The sequence below is a fragment of the Pyricularia oryzae genome, chromosome 7 (genome assembly GCF_000002495.2).
Source record: "Pyricularia oryzae 70-15 chromosome 7, whole genome shotgun sequence".
Taxonomy (NCBI): domain Eukaryota; kingdom Fungi; phylum Ascomycota; class Sordariomycetes; order Magnaporthales; family Pyriculariaceae; genus Pyricularia; species Pyricularia oryzae.
In genome coordinates this window covers 2,971,651-2,991,839 of record NC_017854.1, presented here as the reverse complement: position 1 = coordinate 2,991,839, position 20,189 = coordinate 2,971,651, and the positions used below count along the sequence as shown (strand labels likewise).

Sequence of the window (20,189 nt, the reverse complement as noted above, 5' to 3'; positions counted from 1 at the left end):
CGCAGAAATTATTTCCCTTAATTTGTTATAATCCCTCAATAATTACTGAAATTATTTTTTTGGCAATTACGTAAGGTTACGTAATTCTTTTTTATATAATCCTCTTTTTGCCGGTCGGTGATTTCTTTGGGCGGGTGTCGTTAGGAGGGGTGTGACCCCACCTGGCCTCCCTGGTACCGGCCCAACTGTCTGGTCGTAACACAGGGGCCAGACCCTTATCTTATTTACCAAAATTTTGTAATTTTTCCATTTTTGTAATCCTCAACCTCCTGCCACGCTCTGGGGTTGGTAGCGCGAAAGGATTCACTTTCCGCTGCACAATCTTGAGTAATATAACCCGCACCTGCACATTTTTTCCCTGGCCTTTGATGCTGGTATATATCCTCCGAAAACACCCTGTTGCATTTTTTGCATTGTACTTGATTTGGTACACGCGAAAGGTCGTTGAGAAGGCCTTCATAGGCGCGTTGGACAGCGGCGGGGTCGTAACGGGAGGGGATAGCGGTGGTACAGGCAGCGAAAAAGGCCATGATTTGGAGAATATTAAACGAATGCATGGTATTTGGATTGTTAAGAGAGAATATCAATGGTAAAACAAAATAATCGTAACTGGACAAAATCGCCAAGCTATAAAGTAGACTTGTTGCAAGAATTATAATAATGGGGAAGGAATTTTGAAGGTAAGTTTTGAAATTGGTAAGTTATTATAACGACGGGCGAAAAATACCACCCCTTGTCGCCGTATATATAAACGTGGGCCTTTATTAATTTAACTGTTTGTCAATCCACCAAGTACAGTAAACGTTGCACATTGTAAATTAAAACCAAGAAATAACGTGGTTCATCAGGACCCCGGACATATCAGGACCCCGGACACTTTTCCTGCACAATACTACTTCCAATTTCAATTGCAACGCCAGCGTTGTTCAATTTACCTCAATGCAATCGGATATATGTACATCAGACATTTCTGCATCCTCCTGACAGGTGCGTGCATTATGTCCAGGTTTACCGCAGTTGCCGCAACGTCGTTTAGTCGCCGGCTGCGCACTACTCCCCTCCCCATTTTCATCTTTCTTTTCGTATATTAGACCATCGGCACCATTTGATTGAAGCAAATTCTGACCCTCTTGTATGGTAAATGACCCTCCTTCGCGGATACGTGTTTTTTGAGCCCTGCGCCGCTTGCTAAGCGCTTCGTTGGCCTTCCGAAGGCTGTGGTTCTCCGCTTCCAAAAGTGTGGTTCGATGAGCAATCGACTCCAACCCTTTTGCTAGCTGCTTTACAGCATTAAAAATAGGCGTTGGCGAGCTTCCCTGATGACAGTTGATTCGACTTTTAACAAGGGTAGATTGATTAACGGCTTCTGTCGGGTTGTGCGGTGTTTGAGAGACCCAGGTTTCGGTGCTGGAAAAATCAAGCTCTTTAGGTGACGGCGTCCGTAGCCTAACATCCAGCTTAGATATGACCATTTCCGGGCTATGGGGGATAATTCCCGCCCCTCGAAAACCCCCGGCCATATTTTCTTTTGTCATTGACTTTTTGTAAGCCGCTGCAAAAGCCAAAAAGAAGTCGACTTTGCTGATGTTAGTGATGTGGGCCCGGATAAAGTCGTTAATTTTTTGACCGTACGCCCGCTTAAGGACGTTAAACACTCCGACATCAAGTGGCTGGGTTAAATGAGATGAATGAGCAGGCAGGTAAAGTGGAATAATATTGTGATCTTTGCAATAGCCCTCGAATTCAGGGGATCGATAACTGCCGTGCCCATCGAGCACTAACATCCGATATACGCCTTTTGTCCGCGATTTTGTATGGTTGTCGAAATGCTGAACCCAGTCGAGGCCAGTCTCGTTGTCGGTCCATCCATTAACGGTGGGTTTGAGGCGCCACGTGTCCGGAAGACCGCCTTCTGTATACCAATTGGACAAATGGTAAAAGCCTTTGACGATGATATACGGGGGTATATCGTAACCGTCGCCACTGATGCAACAAATTGCAGTCGCCCATTCTCGATTGCCAGGCTGTACTTTTTTCCTTCTTCCGCGTCTTTCGGACCCAGTTACGACCATTCCAGCGCAAATCTGGCCCATCATAAAGCCGGTTTCGTCGAAGTTGTACATGTCGCAGTCTTGGATGCCATATTTGGCCCTCATATTGGCCACCAATTGAAACCACGCGTTTAACGCGTCAGGATCTTCGCAAAGAGCTCTTTGGAAATCGTAAGCGCGAGAAAAACGCGTTTTTAATTCTGTGCGTCGTTGTACGAAGCGATAAGCCCATTGCTTGCCGACCGGTCGCGCGTCCCGCGCAGCGAGAAGATGATCGGCCATTGCGGCCACATCAGCGATCTGGGCTGGAAACCCTCGGGAATCCAGGTCCAGTATATACTGGACAATTACTTCCTCTTCCCTTTCCGTTAGCTTTTGGTTGCCTGGCCGACGATTGGCCAAAGAAGCGATGCCGTTTATTCTGTCGTGTAGTGTCGATTTTGGGACATTATATATTAATGCAACCTTTCGTATGCTTTTCTTTTTGCTTGATCGGAGCTCATTTAGAGCAAGAATGATTCGCGCTTCGCAATTTGATGATTCCATTACTGTTGGGGGAAAGAACACGTGTGGAAAATAAAGGATGAAACTGGGTTGAAAAATGTCCGGGGTCCTGATATGTCCGGGGTCCTGATGAACCACGTTAGTATAAATAGTTAACATTTTGTTTACATATATTATTATGCATATTAAACATCCACTTGTACTTTATGTATAATTTATAATTTATATAGGGCCGACGTGGGGGTTAGTTATTGAAGTATTTATTACTTTATGAATGCTGGAGTTGCGAGCCAAAGGTCAGCGAGTTGCATGTTACGGAGTGGTGTGCCCGGGCGACTGCCAACCGTAACTAGCTCCACCCCACGTAATAAAATGCCAGGATTTGTTGTTATATATTTATTTAGGGGCGTATAGTCCCCGGTATTTCGGGTATATAAAAGAGTTTGAAAATGTGCATTGGCAAACCCAGCAGTCCAGCAAAGGCAATAAAAGACAATGGCGAAAATGTTTGCATGGGGATAAATTTTACATATAAAAGTTGGAACAGGAACAGAATTTTGAATTATAAGCAAATCGTTAGCAAAGGCGGGTTAGCAAAACTATTAATTTGAATGGACAATTGTAGCTCTAGGACTTCAGGAGTTACGAACGTCCATTTACAATAATTAATATTTTTATTATTATATAGGTAGCGGTTGCTTTACCAAATTAAACCATGGTATTATAATTGCTGCGTATATATTTATAGCCTGTTATAATTATTCGTACTTTAACCGTTTATCATTTATAACGCGGTGCAAAAGAATTCGGTCTTTGCGTCTTAGAGTATCAACTGCTTTATTAGCTACAAGCCCTGCGTTGGCAGGATGCCATGTCTTTGAGCGGAGTAAGATTCTCGCCCAAGAGTTCGTAATTTCCCACGACAGCGTTATTTGCGCAGACGCATAGATAGCTTACCCCCTCGCACATACATATCTGGCCTTATAACAACCTTCCAAATAAAGTCGCATTGCATTGATAAAAGAAGTTAATCTAGATCCAGCAAGGCGAAAAAAAATATTCCGATGCAAAGTATGTTAGACTTTTGAATTAGTTGGGCTATCTGGCAACTTCCACCTGCCCAAAACCAAAACGATGACGCTTTCGGTTGCAAACCCATACCCCTTTGAAATATGGCGACCTGCCTACCTCTCCTCTGCGAATGCCGACTAGTTTCCACTTTTCCCAAAAGCCTCGACCGCCACACCTGGCCCTCGAAGCCGAAAGACGCGATGAGCTCCCTCCCACGGTCACATCGCCGGGTGACTATAGTGAGCAGCGCTGCAGAACTTGACCGTCAAAGCCAGCCAGGATTTGGCCGATATATCAATAGGGGGAAGACTGGAGAGAGCCCGCTCGTACGCCTGAACGGCTCGCTCGCCAAGGTGTCGGGGTGTCTTGGTTATATGGCGTTTGCATGCTATATTCTGTGTACCACACAATCTTGCCTCTCCCTCTTCGTCCCCGCATTTATACCTGTCTGACACTTGCACGCTTTGCATCTTATGATGTCTCGCGTGAAATAATGAAATCGTAGCCCTACGACAATGGAAGCCTAAATGAACATTTTGGTGCGACGCTGCCATGTTTTTTGGCCTGGGCATTAACAGCTCAGGCAGTAGGTAGTTTCAGAGTTCAGACTAGAATCCCCTGGACCGAGCGCTCCATCTACCTTACCAGCCACACGGCTTTTCGACCAATTAAATCGGCGGAAAAAATCGCGCTCTTTTTAATTTGAGGACATTTTGTCGATTTTCGCCGTTAACAAGCAAATCGATATAATATACGCATTACACGCGCACCGTACAGGTAAAAGGTTATATAATTAAATTATCATATATTTTAATATTGAAATAAAAAGTTAAATAACAAAACCCCACAAATATCGAACAGGTATCGAAAAACCAGCTGGCCATTGTCACAGCCGGGGACGGGTACAGGTTAGGCACACGCTAACCAACAAAATACAGGGCGTTATAATAGCGTATAATAGTCCACGACAGCATTATAGCAATAGCATTTGACCTAGACACTGATTTTTCATCGGTTTGATTTGGTTAATCAAATGCCGGCAAAGCGCTGCCAAACGAGATCAAAAAGTCAACCCTGGGTTTGGTGGACTTTATAGCCACTGCCGAACATTTAAAAACTGAGGAACGCAAATGTTTCGGCCCGCCCTGAAAAACAGGGCTAATTACTTTCGTATTTTAAATAACATCAAAGCGGCCAGGGATTATTACCCTGGTATTATGGAGGTTACGCCTTCTGATTTGGTAAACCTAGCGTTCCTGCCTGAGGAGTTTCTCGACTAACTCCTTACTTTTCCCAGACGGCTCAACGTGTCGGGTCGCATGCTCAGGCGGCTCCTCGACTCACGCCTTTGTCCCCGCACTATCAAATCTGCACGTGACAGCCGTCCACAGGCTTACCAAAGCAAAATGTACCAATGAAAGGAACTTACATATCGGAGTAGGTGACAAAACCTAGATTAGATTCCTGGATGATAATGAAAGAAAAAAAAATGAGTAAGAAGGGTTGCCCAAAAAGCTGGAGACGCCAAGAATCGAACTCGGGACCTCTTCCATGAATGCGAACATCAGCTCGAGTCGCTGATGCTGCTAAGGAAGCATTATACCACTAAACCACATCCCCGGCTGAGAAACGGCTGTCATCCACAAAAGTTATGACCTCGATTCTGAAATCGATCATCAAGCTCGTTTTGCCCATGGCCTGAAACGCGATCAGTGATTTGTGTCTGGGTAGTTGACATTTGACTTATAGACAGGAACCTGGTTTTCAAAATGGACAGACCTCATTGGTTACATTGCTAAAAGGATTGCACTCAAATACCAGCTCGCACTTTTTGTTGTTGGTGACCCACTGACACTAGTGTCTGAGATGGCATTGCGACGGTCATGGATATGAAGCCCGCGTTGCCTTTCCTGTCTGCTGAATTGGTTGTGATCCCAAAGCCTCGCCGGCCTCAAGTGCTTCCGCAGAAGATTCGTAGTATGTAATTGCTTTTATAATGTGAATTGCTCAGAATGTCGCACATCTCTCATGAGGCCGGTCATGGAAGGAAGCACGGGATAGGAGTTTTCGAAGGGAGGGGTTGACATCAGCCTGACGCCGATTGTACAGCAGCGGCACTTGCCACCATTTTTGATCTTGTTCTGTCTCTTCAGTGCTCTCCCCAGGATATAGCTCCTCCGCTAAGCCCCTGTGAAGAATGACTTTATTTACTGGACGAACGGTATCGAAGCTCTCGAAGGCATGACTGACCTCAGGCTCTCACCGATTTACCGCAGTGGTAACACGCCACCTTTTGAACGCTCCTCCGAATTTTGCACCGTGGTTGTGAAGAGTCGACATGATTATCCGTCATGTGAACTCGGAGTGCCCTCTTTGAACTTGATACAGGGTGTTGGCATCCGGGAGCCTGGAGCTGCCAAAACCTTGACGGCAGGAACGGAAGCCACAGGTGAATACTGATGAGCTGAACTGCCCCTTGGACTGCTTGAGATCCTTGGCGGAAACTCCGTAGATGGCCTCCTGATTGATCAATCACATGGAGGACGGCGGTCTATGATATTGTAAGCAAGAGAGTGATTTGCTCTTTCCGATGTGGAAGAAAAACAAACGAACCTGATAGTCTTCCAGTAGCGTTGTGAGCGATCCTTTTCGTTGCTTTCGAGACTGTACATCTTTCTCTTCACCAGTTTTGATGCCAAGGGCTTCCCATATCCCACGCAAAAGACGCGGATAAGGCGCAAGGCTGTCGATAGTCTGCCGCACATCTTCCGAGGTCTTGTCAACCATGCTATGATTCTACGTGCTGTCGTAAACTGCATTCATCTTTTCCACCAGTTTGATGGTGTTATTTACCACCTCCGCTGTCATGTGCCTCGATTGTACGATACTCAAGATAGCACCTCAAGGCCCACGCCGACACAAGCCAGCTTTGCCAAGTACTGACCGACAGACAAATCATCTGTACGAAGAGCTTTCGGTAGCTAAAGGCATGTCACAGATCAGCAAGTTCATGAATAAGTGCTTTCGAGCAGTGGGTATCAGCTCACAAAATCAAATAAGCCCTGCGGGAGCTCGGCTATAGACTCCTTCACTTCCTCTAGCGAGTAACAGAGGCTGGATGTGATAAAGTCAAGAACTAGACGAGGATAGCAAAACATGCCGTCCGTTTTCGAGGCAGTTCTGCTCCCAATGCCTCGCATATCGTTCATTGTGGTGTTGATATGGCTGAAGCAACCTCCAAAAGCTTGTAGGCGTTGCATTGGATATTGTTTTATGGTCAGTACCAGACTCTGAAGTTCAAGGCAGCATCAACTCTGACTATGACCCGGCTGTTAATGGACTCTCATCGTATTCATCAGTGGTTATTCATGCCATGTGCCACCTGGATCCTAACAGCCCACGTGGCAAAACAAGCATTCGAGGGAAAACTACGTTGCCACAGACACTACGCTGGTACACGACTAGCCAATCCAAGTAGCCTCGAGGGTGCGACAATTGTTCTCACCACATATGACACCGTCTCTGCCGAGTGGGCGACAGGACTCAAGACAAACACCAAGTCTGTCCTGTTTGGTGTTCGATGGGCAAGGATTGTTCTCGACGAAGGCAAGCTGATCTGTTGAAACGGTAGGAATCGCATCTCCAGCTGACATGGAGGATGACACTCGATGTTGTGGAAAAAGGGCTCAATCAAGCAGGGATTTCCACCTTGCGATTTGATGGCAGCGTGAAACAAAAGGAAAGAAAGAGAGTCGTCGACAATGTTCAAGAATGACGCAAACGCCCGCGTCATATTCTTGACGCTCTCTTGTGGTGCAGTTGTCTAAGTATGATATGATAGTCCTGTGCCCAAGTCTTTGGCATCTGTATCACTTACCACTCGACGTCCGTCTCAGATTGACTCTTACGGTCGCATCGCGGGCCTATTTGATTGAGCCCATTGGTCAGTACTGCTATCGGGACAGAGAAGACATCAGTGATTTCTTTCCAGGACTGATGCAAGGCCTACTCACCACCAGGAACCCAACCTTGGAGTATCAAGCCCTCGTTCGAGTCCTTCCGCATCGGCCAAACTCGTGAAGTAACCACCATTCGTTTCTTCATTCGTGACCCCTTTGAGAAGCTGAGTCCCCAGCAAAACAGCCCTGCCAACACCAAATCTCAGGTCTGTTAACATGCCACTGCGGTTTAGGAGATCACGAGGCTTCAAGCAAAGAAGAATCAGTTGGCAGCGATTCTCCATTGAACCGCACGACGGAAGCATAGGAATTGGCAACAAGAGTTGGGAACGCCTCACGCAAGTGCCTGGCCCGTGCATGGTTGCTTGTACTCATCGAGATGCTCACGACTCCATGTGTTTATTTTCTCCAGGAGCTGCGACGGCTTTTGTAGGAGATAAACGATTCAAGCAGTTCTTCTCATGCTTTACAAAAAAATAGTTGAGAAACAAAACAAATACAGGCAACTACGCAGCTTAGCTCTAACAATGTGCAATTGAGACGAACGGCTTTTTTCGGGTTGCTTAGCATGTGTGTTAACACAAGTGGTTGCCGAATTCATGCCAATAAGTGAGGATTGTCGCCAAGATTGGCACGTTTTTTTCCATCTGCAGTCTCCAAGACTTGCCCTCATCCAGGGCACTACCTGATGGAACCAATGTTTCGGATTCCCTCTGCCATTTCTGGTCTGACTTTGTAAACATATGCTAGGAAACATAAAAGAGTCCCGACGTCGATCCCGCGCGATCATTGTTTGTTGCTGTTCAGGCGAACCGTCGGTGCCCATGTCTTAAGAGAGACTGCCGGGGAACTTGACATATTTATGCCTATAAATCTTACGTATTGGTAATGAACGTGTTCCCCATCATGGGTCATGCGCTGGTAGCCAAGCGCAGGGATTGCAGGAGGGGCCTTTTAGACTTTCTCAAACAAGTCGGTCTTGGTAGCGGCCAATCCTGATGCAAGCCAGGTGCTATTTTTTGCCTAGATATTTTTGTTCAGACGTCAAACCCCCACAACATAAATGTGTTGTGTGCGAGCCACATGTGCAACATGCAAGCCACATGAATGCATAATATTTATACGTATTAATAAGAAAATCATGTTAACCTCACGCGAATAATGTCATGTACTGTGTATGACAGGAGCAGTAACAATGTGAGAGGGCTTTTTGTGTCTTTTTCGACAGCAGCGCCAATTGCGAATGGCTACTGCAGCAAGTAAAATCATTGGTTCTGCAAAAAGGAAAAGAGACAAGATTAAAAGTGAAGAATAAAAACTGCGAGTCTGATCCATTTCCAGTTGTTTGTGGCGCGAGTGTGGATCCCACAGTGAAATAGGCCTGGACTGTGCTTAGGTTATTAGCGGTGTGGGCTGCCAATGTTTGGCTGTTGGATACGTCAGGGGTGGAAGCTGTTTCAAAAGTCTGCAATCATGTGGTTAGGTACCTTTTTCAGCTGTTTTCGTGGCCAAGATTACTTGGTATTCTGCAGAGCCACCGACGATCACCAACTGCCGAACCTCAGCCCTACACTAAACCTTCCGATTTTTAGCCTCCTTGTATGTTCCGTTACTGCCTAACTGGGGGCTTCGATAAAGGGGTAAGCCAAACCCCAGGCCTGGGCGACCACTGAGCGACCACTGGGTTGGGCGCTCGATGAGACGATTTCTTCCATGCCTTCTGGAAACCCAAAAAATGTGACTGAGTTTGAGCTGCCCCCAATCGAATCTTCTTCACCTTGCATTGTACCCTAATTTAGCGACGATTTGATGTAACCTGAAGCCCGCTTGTGCAGGCAAGCAAATGCCATGTCCATTTCCCCCCTTGGCTTTCTCGTGGTCGTCCTTTGTTTTCCATGCTCCCTGGGATCCAATTGTCATCCCATCCCCACAACCGCAAGACTCCAAGAAACCAGAAAGTTCCAATTATGGCCAAACTGCAGAGTTATCAAACCGACAAAGCCTGCCACGACCAACACAATGCCTCCCATGGAAGTTTTGCTTGCGCTTCCCAGCCCCCACCCTGAAGGCTAGAGGCCCGATTTGGCTTTTTCACTGTTATGCACACCCCCCTTGAGCCTGCCGCCATCCCGGCAGCACATCCGCAGACGGGGGGGTTTGCTTTGTTTACTCTGCTTTCCCGGCGTTGCTGCTGCCAGCTATATCTAAACGCAGCTTCCGGAACCCCATGATTCCGGATTGCGTCTTTTGCTCTCGACATCACATCATCTTGCTGCATTCCCAGGGGCATACAAAAAGGATGCCATCCCGCCGAGCGAGCATGTCTTCTGTAGGCACCAAGCAGTCGGACAGGTCCGACAAGACGGGCGCGGCGGCGCACAAGCCCAAGTCGAAGCTGCGGTGGTACTCGGAGGACGACACGCCCAGGGAGCGCAAGTTCATCGCCAAGCTCGACGTCATCCTGATCCCGTACGTGTTCCTGGCCTACGCCGTCAAGGCCATCGACGGCGTCAACCTCAGCAACGCCTACGTCGCCGGCATGAAGGAGGACCAGCGCTTCTTTGGCAACGAGCTCGTCCAGCTGCAGACCATCTACACCCTCGGCGCCGTGCTGGGCATGATTCCTTTCATCTATCTCTTCACCTCCCTCCCGATGCAGTGGTCCATCCCCATGATGGACGTCTTCCGCGCCCTGTTCACCATGTGCCAGTGCCGGGCCGATAGCTTTGGCGAGCTGGCTGCCTATCGCTTCTGCATTGGCTTTTTCGAGGGCGCTTTCTATCCTGCAATGAGTTATGTTCTTGGTAAGTTTGGACTCGGCTAAATGTTGCATTCCAGTCCATGTCCCTCCACGAACCAAACATTCTGACAAAATACTTCAGGCTCGTGGTACCGCGGCAGCGAGCTCGCCCGTCGAGGCGGCCTGTCATCGATCGGAGTTAACGTCGGCAACATGTCGGCCGGCCTGATCGCGGCCGGCGTCACGCAGCACCTGCAGGGCTTCGCCGGCATCGCGGCCTGGCGCTGGATCTACATCATCTGCGGCATCGTCACCTTCCCCGTCGCCATCATGGGCTTTTTCCTGCTCCCCGGCACCGTCGCCCAGCCGAACCGGTGGATCCTGGCCGAGGACGACATCGACACGGGGAAAAAGCGGCTCGAGCGGGACGGCCACGTCGTCGCCGGCAAGTTCAAGCTCGCGATCCTGCCCAAGATCCTCAGCCCCAAGAACGTGCGGTTCTGGACCGTCGTCCTGGTGAATCTGCTCTTTTGGAACGCGGGCATCCACAAGAGCATCGGTGGCTATCTGCTGTGGATCAAGAGCTTGAACCGGTTCAACGCCACCGAGATCAACCAACTGGGCTCGATCGCACCGGCGCTGGGTATCGCATATACGCTGATCGCCAGTTTTGCTTCAGATCTTTTCTTGGGCCCCATGTGGACCATCATTGCCGCGTCGCTTTTCAACGCGTCCGGGCTTGTGATCCTTACCATCTGGGACGTGCCCGAGGGGGCATTGTGGTATGCATTTTCGACCATGTTTTGGTCCAGTTCAATTTCGGGGGTGTTGGGTGGATGGGTCAACTCGCTGCTGCGCGATTCGCCTTCGGAGCGGTCGTTTACGCTCATCATGGTCACCATCATTTCGCAGCTGACCGTCGCCGGCACGCCGCTGTTGACCTTTCCGACGGTCGAGGGCCCGAGGTTCCCCAAGGGTTATGCGTTTTGCCTCGGCTGTGCGTTGGCGCTGATCGTTGCTGCTTACGTTCTGAATTTGTACCTGAAGCGGGAGGAGTAAGTTTTGCCCAAAGGTCTAATTCCAGAGTTTACTAGAACTAGATTGGGGGGAACTTGAAACTAACCTTGGCGTTTTCTTTCATCAGGCAACACAAAGCAGCAGCTACGCCAAGCGTGGAGGAAGGGATTCAAGAAAAGCTTGACGACTTGGACAGACCGGAAACACCGGACTCGGTCATGACGACGGCCTCGACGGCCCAAGAGACGCAGCAGGCTGCAGGGAACGGTCAGGCACCTAGACAGATTCCCACGACACAGATGCCCAGGAGGATCATCAACTACTCGACGAATTTCAAAACACCCTCGCGGGCCCATGTGGGGCCCATCAAGCCTTACACACCTCTATAGGCTGGGGCTGGATTCTAGATTCGATATCATTGATACCCTATATAATGTTATATATAATGATGACTAGACACGTTTAGACTACTAGAAAACACATCTGCCACTTTCCAACCCGCGTTGAGGCTGTCTTTGAGATGCATATTTGGAGTACCCGGGATTTATTTGATACAGTCCCTCCAAACGAGCCATGACTACTCGTTGCCTCATGTCCACCTGATGGAATGCCCGCTAGGCTTTACGAGCCCTGTATTTCCAAACTGAAAGTCTGAAACCAGCTCCCCGATTAACGATTATTAACCACTCGCTCCCCACAAGATGCCAAGATGACCTCCAGTCTTAAAGATTCGTGGCCACTTTCGACCAGAGTACACATTTTCGAGTAGCCAAAGACTATTGCCAAACTTGCGTCGTTTTTTGCGCCAGTATGGCTCGCCTTGCCAATTGCAATCACATCTTGTTTCGTGGAACAAGGCCCGTCACAAGCGCCTTCAACAGACAAAGGGTTGTTCATTCAACGTTACCAGGTAGCTGAACATGACTCACGCAACCACCTTCGGAGCAGCTGCCTGGCGAGCAGCAGACTCTTCGGCGGCCCTGTCCTTGGGCTTGCCACTGCTGATCTGCACGCCCACCGCTGTTAAACCTTTTGGCAGAATGCAATTCACAGCGTTACAGGTGTCCCTTTCTGTCGAGCAAGTCCAGCTGAATCCTTCCTCTTTGACGGTTTTCCTCGAGCCTGCCAGCACCTCGAAGGAGCTGACGACCGCCTGTCCGTGCTTGAGGTCGACCCGGCATTTGGCACCAGCCGCGACGGTGGCTTCGGGGAAAAGAGCAAGCGCGGCGACGGCAGCGAGGGCTGAAGAGAGCTGCATGGCGACGAATTTTCTAGAGGACTTTCGGGAAAGAAACGTGCTGATGGGTAAGTCATATTGCACGGGACGGCCAGGCCTTGTAAGTGGACACAACCCAGTCGGGCTGTTACATACCTAATGGGACTGGAGCTAATTGCACTAGTATTATGGGATGTTATAGTCGGGGTGCGCCGAAAGAATGATTGCAAAACGATTTAATTGCAGTATAGCGAGTGTGATTTAAAATAATGTGATGAAAACGAGTGTGAGGTTTTGCAACCAAATCCCAAGTGCCGACTGTTGGATGAGGACGAGGCAAGAAGAAGATCGAAATGGACGGGAAATTGCCTAAATTTATGTAGTCATGACGGCATATTACAGCGGAAATGCTGGTCGGAGTAGCTTTTTTCGTAAATCAAGAAAGCCATTTTGGACTCATGCAAGCCACCAGTATTTTTGTCCATTTAGGACGATGTGCGAAAATCATTACCCCAGAATCGTGACGACCTTGGGGCTGGGTGGGCGAGGATCAAACATCTTGACGCATGACTACTATAGCGGTGTATTAATAGCCTGCCTGGTTTCTAATTAAGGTTGGCTGCTTGGCGAGTTGAGCACTGACGAGCAAGACGTACCCTGCCACTGAATATAGGTTTTGTTCCCGGCTGTAGTATTTTCCAAATAAAGACCTTTCAAGTCTCAACATAGAAGTTTGAGTACCTGCCGGCAGAATGTTGAAAACTATTATTAAGACTTTGACCAAGGGATCTAGCACATTTCCAAGTATGAATCATGTCATATTCTGCCATCATGTACGTCCAGCCTCCAGGAGAGAAGACTGGCCTCCGAAAAGCAACCACATGCTGCATCCTCGATTACTGATGTTTAAAAATCGGGAAGCTTTATTATACAATTAGCTGAGCATGAATGTACTATAATCTTGCAAACAGGACGTTGAAAGGTAATTTAGGCATGGCGGAATGGCTGCAACGGCAAGAGGTCTGGGGCGCACCAGACAAATTAGACGACGGAGGCATCATAGGATACGACTCGCCATTTACGACCCCACACAAAGCAAATCCACCTTGTATCACAGCACCAAGAATGCAACCCAGAATTTGAAGTCCCACCGTGCACTCCTTGCTCCTCTTTTCCAACTTCTTTCATCCTTTTTTTTTTTTCTTTTTCAATCAACTTCCTACACTACATTCACCTCCACAAAAGCCCCCGTCAGTCATCCAACGAACAATAGACCCTCAGAAAAGCATGCAGCTCCTCCAGCGAGTCGTGGGCCACGCCCTGCAGGTAGGCCGACGACCTCTCGGCGTCCTCGGACATGGACACGTCGAGCATCACGCGGGCCAGCCAGCACAGCTCGCCCGAGTGCCGCACCAGGCCGCGCCGGCTGAGCTCCTCGGCCGTCAGCCCGCGCGCCGCCAGGTCCCACAGCTCCTGCCAGCGGTCGATGGCGCGGGCCACCACGGGCGCCGCCGCGGGGAGGATCGAGGCGAAGCGCGCGTTGCGCATGCTGCTGTGGATCGCTGTATTGTGTTTTAGTGGTTTGTTAGTTTGGGGTCCTGCAGGGGAAAGATTGTTGGCTGCCAGCGGAGGCTTGGGGAAAATGTTTATAGTTGAATTTGGAGGGCTGCTTACAGAATACTAGCACCTGCAGGTCTGGCAGCGTCAGCGGCTTGACGGGGAACGCTTCGGGTCCGTCCCAGTTTTCTGCCATCAGGGTTTCCACAGCCACGCGTATCGATGCGCCCCTGACCAGGCAGTCCCTGCCGCTGGCGCAAATAACCTGGTCGAGCTCCGAATGACTTGCGGCGTTCCACAGCTCGGGCAGGCATGGAAGGCTGCCCGTCATTTCGAGCGTCGTCATGAGCTGTGGGCAGTGGAAGACGCCGCTCTGTTGGCAGTCGGACAAGAGCGTCCAAGTTGAAATCCTTTATCAACGCGGGCGGCGCCGGCAGTTAGTTGGTTGATCCACACGGTCGCTGGTATGGCAACGCGACACCAAGGCAAGACTTACCGGATGCGAGTTTCGGCCTGCACAAACTGGGCCCAGCGCGCCTCGGGCGCCATCATCATCAAATCCGCCACTGCGTGCTTCGTCTTGGCCAGCCCCAGCACGCGAACAGCAGACACCAGCGCAGGCAGCCGGACGGTCCTGTTGCGCCTCCTCGCCGTCGAGCTCCGCATGGTGCTCTGCAGAGCGTGCACAATCAGCGCAGCCTGCAGCGTCTCGTACAGCCGCGGCGGGCAGGAAACGGGGCCCTCACCGCCGCCGCCGTCCGCCCGCTCCGCCGCCGCCAGCCCGACCGCGAGCCGCCGAAACGCCAGCTCCTCGGCCAGGTCGAACAGGTTGCGCGCCGAGAGGGCGCTGTCGGTCGGGGGCATGTACAGCGAGCCGCACAGCAGCACGGCCAGCAGCAGCTCCGGGGCGGCGGTCTCGACGGCAAAGGACGCGCGGTGCAGCAGCGGGAAGTCGAGGTGCGCGTTGCGAAAGTACCGCGCCACAAACGCGCGCACGTTGCCCGGCGCCAGCACCTCGGCCGCCAGCCCGGCCGTGTAGACGCCGCCGCCGCCGCCCTCGCACGCCCCGTCCTCCTCGCCGCCGACCCGCCCGCCCACCACCAGCCGCGCGTGCGTCTCCTCCAGCGCCGCCACCATGGCCGCGCACGCCGCCTGCTGCGCCATGTCGCACGCTCCCCGGCCGGCGGCGGGCGGCGACTCCGCCTCGGGCGTGCTGTAGTCGTACCCGCAGCCTCCTCCCAGGTCCATCGGCTGCGAGCCCATGCTCCAGGGGAAGAAGCTCGCGCCGGTCAGCAGGGCGGCGTCGGCGGCGAGGTCGACGTCGGGCGGGATGAGGTTGCTGCTGGCGTCGTTGCTGCTGCTGGCGCCCGCGTCGCCGCCCGTCATGGAGGTGTCGTCAAAGGCCTCGTCGCGGCCCGGCTCGTTGATCAGCGCCTTGACCATGGACTCCGACTGCGGGTTGGTCAGGCTGAGGAGGAACGACGCCGCCGCCATCTTCTCGTCGCCGTCGGGCTCCCTGGGCGTGTCTGCGCGCTGCGTGGCCGTGGGGCTGGGGCTCGCGAGCGTCAGCGGCGTCGGCAGCTGCTGGTACTGCGCGTGGTGCTGCTGCTCCGTCACGCTGCCGTTCTCGATGGTCACCACGGGGCTGCTGCTCTTGGTCTGGAAGGCTGCCCTCCGCCGCGGCGTCGCTTGTGCTGCCGGGCCGGAGGAGCGCTGAATGGTCGCCTGCCCCGTGATGACGTTGCCGTCCTTGGCCGGCGGCACGTTCAACCGCGCGTAGCTGCACTGGATACTCCGCCCCAGACACCTGGAGCAGGGCAGGTCGTTGTCGCAGGCCAGCCGGCTGCGGAAGCACGCGTCGCACGCCCTCGGCTTCTGGCCGCGCTTTGCCAGGGGAGGGTCGGCGCTGGTGCCCTTGAGAGGGCAGTGGAGTGAGTGTTTACGGCAGACATCTCTGATCGAGGGGGAAGCATCAGTGATTCTTTGGTCAGCGCGCTGTACAAGGGTTTGTTGTTGCACCAAGAGCTTAGGTATACACACCGTCGAGCAAACACCTTGTCACAAAAGGGGCACCTGAATCCTGTATCTCCAGCATCTGCATGGTTATCCCCCGGTTAGTTCACAAACGGTGCCTGCGACAACGTAGCCCCTGCTTGGCCGCTTGGCTGGCTGGGAAAAAGGACTAACGTGTGAGTTCATGGCGTCGAAGATGGCTGGTGCGCTGGTACTGCTTCCCGCATGTGGCACATGTATGAGGGGTATCGGTGACGGGGCTCTGCAGCATTGTGACCTATGGTGCCTTGTTTACTGAGTACAGCCTGCTTGGATAATTGTAGATGTTGACCAAACTCTGGTTTTCTCGACAGGGTTGCCATGTGGCGATGCTGTGGAGAAGTTTTTTTGCAACGTCAGAGGTGGGACATCTTGAAAAGGAAAGAAGAAAAGAGAAGAAAAGGGGGAAAAGGGGATTTTGTCGGTGCGCAGGCTCAACAGGACGCGGGGTGGAAGTATAGAACAAAAATGTCATCAGGCAAAATGGAAAGTCCATGCGTACTTGACGCACACGTCACCGTCATGTTGCATGTTTCCGATGCCTGCATGTGCTAGTCAGAGAAAGACGGTCTTTGAAGGCATCGTTGGATAGTCCAGGTACATTGACGATTATTTCTGGTATCCAAAGATGCCAAAGGCTTTCTTCTATTTCAGCGCTCCGTGATATTGTCTGTGATGCTTCAACTCATGATGTGCGCTGCTGCTACTAACGATTTTATGATGTCTGCCACGTGAATGGCCACGCAAAATATGCTACCCTTTCACCTTGACGTTCATCCCAAGCCTACGCTTCCGCTCGGACAATTTGCAACGCCTCAAACGTGCAGCGTTCTCTTGTTCTGTGGCCCGGTCATCCAATGTGGCGGCCTGCCAATCTCTCGGTTTTATTTGCGACCATGATTGATGACAGTTTAGATGGTTTGACTTGATGAATATGCAGACTCTTGAGGCATGTGAATGATACGATACAGCGGAGGTGGTAGCTAAAGGCCCAATTAGAGAAATGTATTATTTGTTTGATCTCTTGATAGAAGTCTATAGTTTTCTAGCCTCTAGGTTAGTTTTGTAACAGCTGCCAACCGCTATTCAACCACGGATACGGCAAGACGAAACAAAATACCGTCACCTTCTCCCGCTACACCCATCGCAAAATCAAGCAAGCTGACCAACGCAGGCCCAGCACGCCGCCTTGGCCGAGTCGCCACACTCCTTGTCAAATGTTGCCTTTTGAGGATACGGGCACAGCAGCCTGTCCTCGACATTCCCGTCCTTGGTCAGCGCCTCGTAAGTGGACTGGTCAGGCTTGGTCCCGTCCTCGACCCAAGACCGGATCTGCTTCATCAGCTCCACGGCAACGCCCGCCTTGCCGCCGTAGCAGTGCGACAGGCCGGGGACCTCGAAGAAGCGGTAAAAGTCGTGCACGTCGGGCGAGACGGCCCCGACCTGCTTGTAGTAGTCGACCATGCCGCCGATGGGGATGAGACTGTCGGCCTGTGTGGTAGACGATTGTTTGTTAGTACCGAAATCACTCAATGTAAGCCAAGAAAGGTAGTCGCAGGCCAGCTTACAGTGCCGTGGGGGGTAATGATCTTGCCGCCCGCACGCTGGAAATCCGTCAGGTCCGGGTTGTTGGCCTGCCACTGCGTCAAGTCCAAGCTCCCAAACTTGACCAGCCTGTCAAACTCGTCCCTGCTCAGCTTGGTCAGATCCAGATCGGCATCAAGCGCGAGGAAGTTTTTGAAGAAGCCCGACCCGAGCGGGTACTGCATGGCGGCGCAAGTCCCGCTCGAACAGTCGGTGGCCACAATGTCAAAGCCTGGCGATATGGGCCTCGTCCCGTTGCCGACCAGGTCGGTGCCGGGAGTGACGGGAGCCCAGAGCCGCTTGCCCTGCGCGGACCGCACCCCGTCCCAGGTGGCGTTGACCACGGCGGCCGAGGCGTCCGTCACGGTCCTCGCGCCGTCGACGCAGTCCACCGGCTGGCCCACGACGGAAAAGGGGTCAAACTCGGCGGCGCAGCGCTCGTACTCGGCCACGATGCCGTCCTCGACGCCGTCGAACCCGTCGCAGGCCGCGACCGCCGCCTCGGTGATGGCCTGGACCTCGCAGGGGCGCGCCACGCGGCCCGTCTCGACCATGTACTGGTACGGCCAGTGGATCTGCGGGACGATGGCGTTGATGGACAGGGCGGGCGCGCTGGCCACGATGCCGTCGTAGAGGCGCGGGTACTTTTGCGCCAGCGTCAGCCCCTGCCTGCCGCCCTGCGAGCAGCCGGCAAAGTACGAGAACCTGTGCGCGCGCCCGTAGTACGCCGCCACCGCCTGCCGGCCCAGCAGCGCCTGCTCCTCCAGCGACCGCCCGGCAAAGTTGCCGTACCGCACCACGTCCAGGTTCCCCGCCGAGAGGAGGCCCCAGTCGCCAAAGGTCGGCGCCGCCCCCGCCTCGGTGCCCGCGTCCGTCGACGTGGTCGCGTAGCCCTCGCTCAGCGCCATGGCCATGGCGCTGTCGTAGTTGCCCTGCGGGTCGCGGCCCGCCCGGAAGCCGCCGCCGCCCGTCGCCCAGATGCGCTCGTTCCACGCCTCCGGGCTGGGCAGCCAGGCCTCGACGTTGATGAGGTCGTCGTAGCCGGGGTGCGTGTAGCTGACCGTGACGTTGCAGTAGTCGAGCTGCATCGGGACCACGGGCGTCCTGATCGTGCCGTAGACGACATTCCTGGTCTCGGCCACGGGCGTGGCGGTGATGCTCAGGATCTCGGCGCCCACGAGGGAGAGGGACGGGAAGGAGGAAGGGCTGCACAGCGAGGACGTCATTGCGTCGGTGGTGGCTATTGAACCGAGAACGGTTTGGTCGTAGGGCCCCTGGATGGGCGAGGACAGGAACGACCCCAGGACGAAGCCATTGGCGATGCTTAAATACTTGGGGATGCAATAGGGAAACATGACGTCTGCATAGGCGGCCAAGCACCCGGTGAGCTTATCGACGTGATATCAATGTAAGATGCCAAGGGGAGCCAAGTGGCCCGCTGCTTATGTTTATTGGTGCCGAGATGGCGCTAATTTATAGCGAATACCTCACATCAAAGTAAGCCGACATTTCCCCATACGGACAGAACACGTGGGATTTCATGGTTTTTCTACCACGTACCCTCTGTAGGGCCTAATAATCCACCGAACCCCAAGTAAGCCGACACTGGCAAGAGCGGACAGTTATTGCGCAACATGTGGATCGTCTTGCTAATCTAACGTCGCATCGTCTCCTGCATTCCTTGTGTCCCCACGCCTATAGGGGAAGGAAGGACAAATCTCCTTAAAATCCGACAATCGCCGAACTTGGTGGCAGGGAATTGAATGGGGAAAAAAGTACTTTCGTCTCCAGGCTCTGTCCTCCTTTGCTGATTGTACCATGACAGCCCAGCTACGGCAAGTCGTCTGCAACCTGCTGACTGATATCACTGCCACGAGAAGAGTGTGTGAATGCCTCAATTGCGGCCAAAAACCTGGTGAGTGATGGATCTAAGATTCGATCGGCACCCGAATGACCTAGTGCGGGGACCCGGTGGGAGATTGATTACTGTTGGCCATACTGCACTATCCAGTGAAGCCAGTTTGTAATACCTATACTGCTGCCATATTCGGGGCAAGATGTATCTAGATGGCTACATGTTGGGTGGTGGTCTTAATAATCCGCTTGCGCCCAGTTTCTTTTTCTCACCAGACGCTCTTGTGCAACTCCCGATTCTGATGAACGAAAATCGAATTGTCCAACTGGCCCAAAAACCCCTCAAAAAAAAACCCCAGTCTGCCTGCAGATCCGTATTTATTTCGGGGGGTTGATCGATACCGACAGCCCGAGTACTGGGGCCCCGGCAACCACCAAGGTGGGGAGGCATTCACCAGCCACCGAGTTCTCGCAAGCCCGCAGCACCCGGCTGGATCCATCCGTGGAGAAAAGAAACAAAAGAGAAGCGGTGCGATGCGCAAGTCCTTGAAGAAAACGGACCCTTCACCGCCATAAGAATGTTT

The 20,189-nt window shown here is 52.3% G+C and overlaps 7 protein-coding genes and 1 non-coding gene across 8 annotated transcripts; 2 read left to right on the top strand and 6 right to left on the bottom strand.

Moving 5' to 3' along the window:
* Nucleotides 1-224: 224 nt before the first annotated feature.
* Nucleotides 225-530, bottom strand: MGG_18068 (uncharacterized protein; the record flags this gene model as incomplete). The annotated part of the gene is made up of 1 exon (XM_003721368.1): nt 225-530. The coding sequence occupies one exon, from the start codon at nt 528-530 to the stop codon at nt 225-227; it is 306 nt and encodes a 101-aa protein (XP_003721416.1).
* A 4,612-nt stretch (nt 531-5,142) lies between these two features.
* On the bottom strand, nt 5,143-5,246 carry MGG_20316. The gene has a single exon. It is a non-coding gene; the product is annotated as a tRNA-Ala (tRNA).
* Nucleotides 5,247-5,515: 269 nt separating this feature from the next.
* MGG_18067 (uncharacterized protein) lies at nt 5,516-5,827 on the top strand (the record flags this gene model as incomplete). The annotated part of the gene is made up of 2 exons (XM_003721367.1): nt 5,516-5,603; nt 5,736-5,827. 2 exons carry the CDS (start codon nt 5,516-5,518, stop codon nt 5,825-5,827), a joined length of 180 nt encoding a protein of 59 aa, XP_003721415.1.
* Nucleotides 5,828-5,975: 148 nt separating this feature from the next.
* On the bottom strand, nt 5,976-6,835 carry MGG_18066 (uncharacterized protein; the record flags this gene model as incomplete). Its single annotated transcript, XM_003721366.1, has 3 exons — nt 5,976-6,146; nt 6,240-6,422; nt 6,674-6,835. 3 exons carry the CDS (start codon nt 6,833-6,835, stop codon nt 5,976-5,978), a joined length of 516 nt encoding a protein of 171 aa, XP_003721414.1.
* A 3,070-nt stretch (nt 6,836-9,905) lies between these two features.
* On the top strand, nt 9,906-11,731 carry MGG_09674 (vitamin H transporter; the record flags this gene model as incomplete). The annotated part of the gene is made up of 3 exons (XM_003721365.1): nt 9,906-10,389; nt 10,468-11,380; nt 11,470-11,731. 3 exons carry the CDS (start codon nt 9,906-9,908, stop codon nt 11,729-11,731), a joined length of 1,659 nt encoding a protein of 552 aa, XP_003721413.1.
* Nucleotides 11,732-12,021: 290 nt separating this feature from the next.
* On the bottom strand, nt 12,022-12,600 carry MGG_09675 (uncharacterized protein; the record flags this gene model as incomplete). Its single annotated transcript, XM_003721364.1, has 2 exons — nt 12,022-12,118; nt 12,272-12,600. 2 exons carry the CDS (start codon nt 12,598-12,600, stop codon nt 12,022-12,024), a joined length of 426 nt encoding a protein of 141 aa, XP_003721412.1.
* A 1,209-nt stretch (nt 12,601-13,809) lies between these two features.
* MGG_09676 (uncharacterized protein) lies at nt 13,810-16,314 on the bottom strand (the record flags this gene model as incomplete). The annotated part of the gene is made up of 4 exons (XM_003721363.1): nt 13,810-14,120; nt 14,233-14,525; nt 14,612-16,110; nt 16,303-16,314. The coding sequence occupies 4 exons, from the start codon at nt 16,312-16,314 to the stop codon at nt 13,810-13,812; spliced, it is 2,115 nt and encodes a 704-aa protein (XP_003721411.1).
* A 972-nt stretch (nt 16,315-17,286) lies between these two features.
* Nucleotides 17,287-19,164, bottom strand: MGG_09677 (uncharacterized protein). The gene is made up of 2 exons (XM_003721362.1): nt 17,736-19,164; nt 17,287-17,658 (listed from the first exon to the last, which is right to left on the bottom strand). The coding sequence occupies exons 1-2, from the start codon at nt 19,104-19,106 to the stop codon at nt 17,320-17,322; spliced, it is 1,710 nt and encodes a 569-aa protein (XP_003721410.1). The 5' UTR covers nt 19,107-19,164; the 3' UTR covers nt 17,287-17,319.
* Between the last annotated feature and the right edge of the window lie 1,025 nt (nt 19,165-20,189).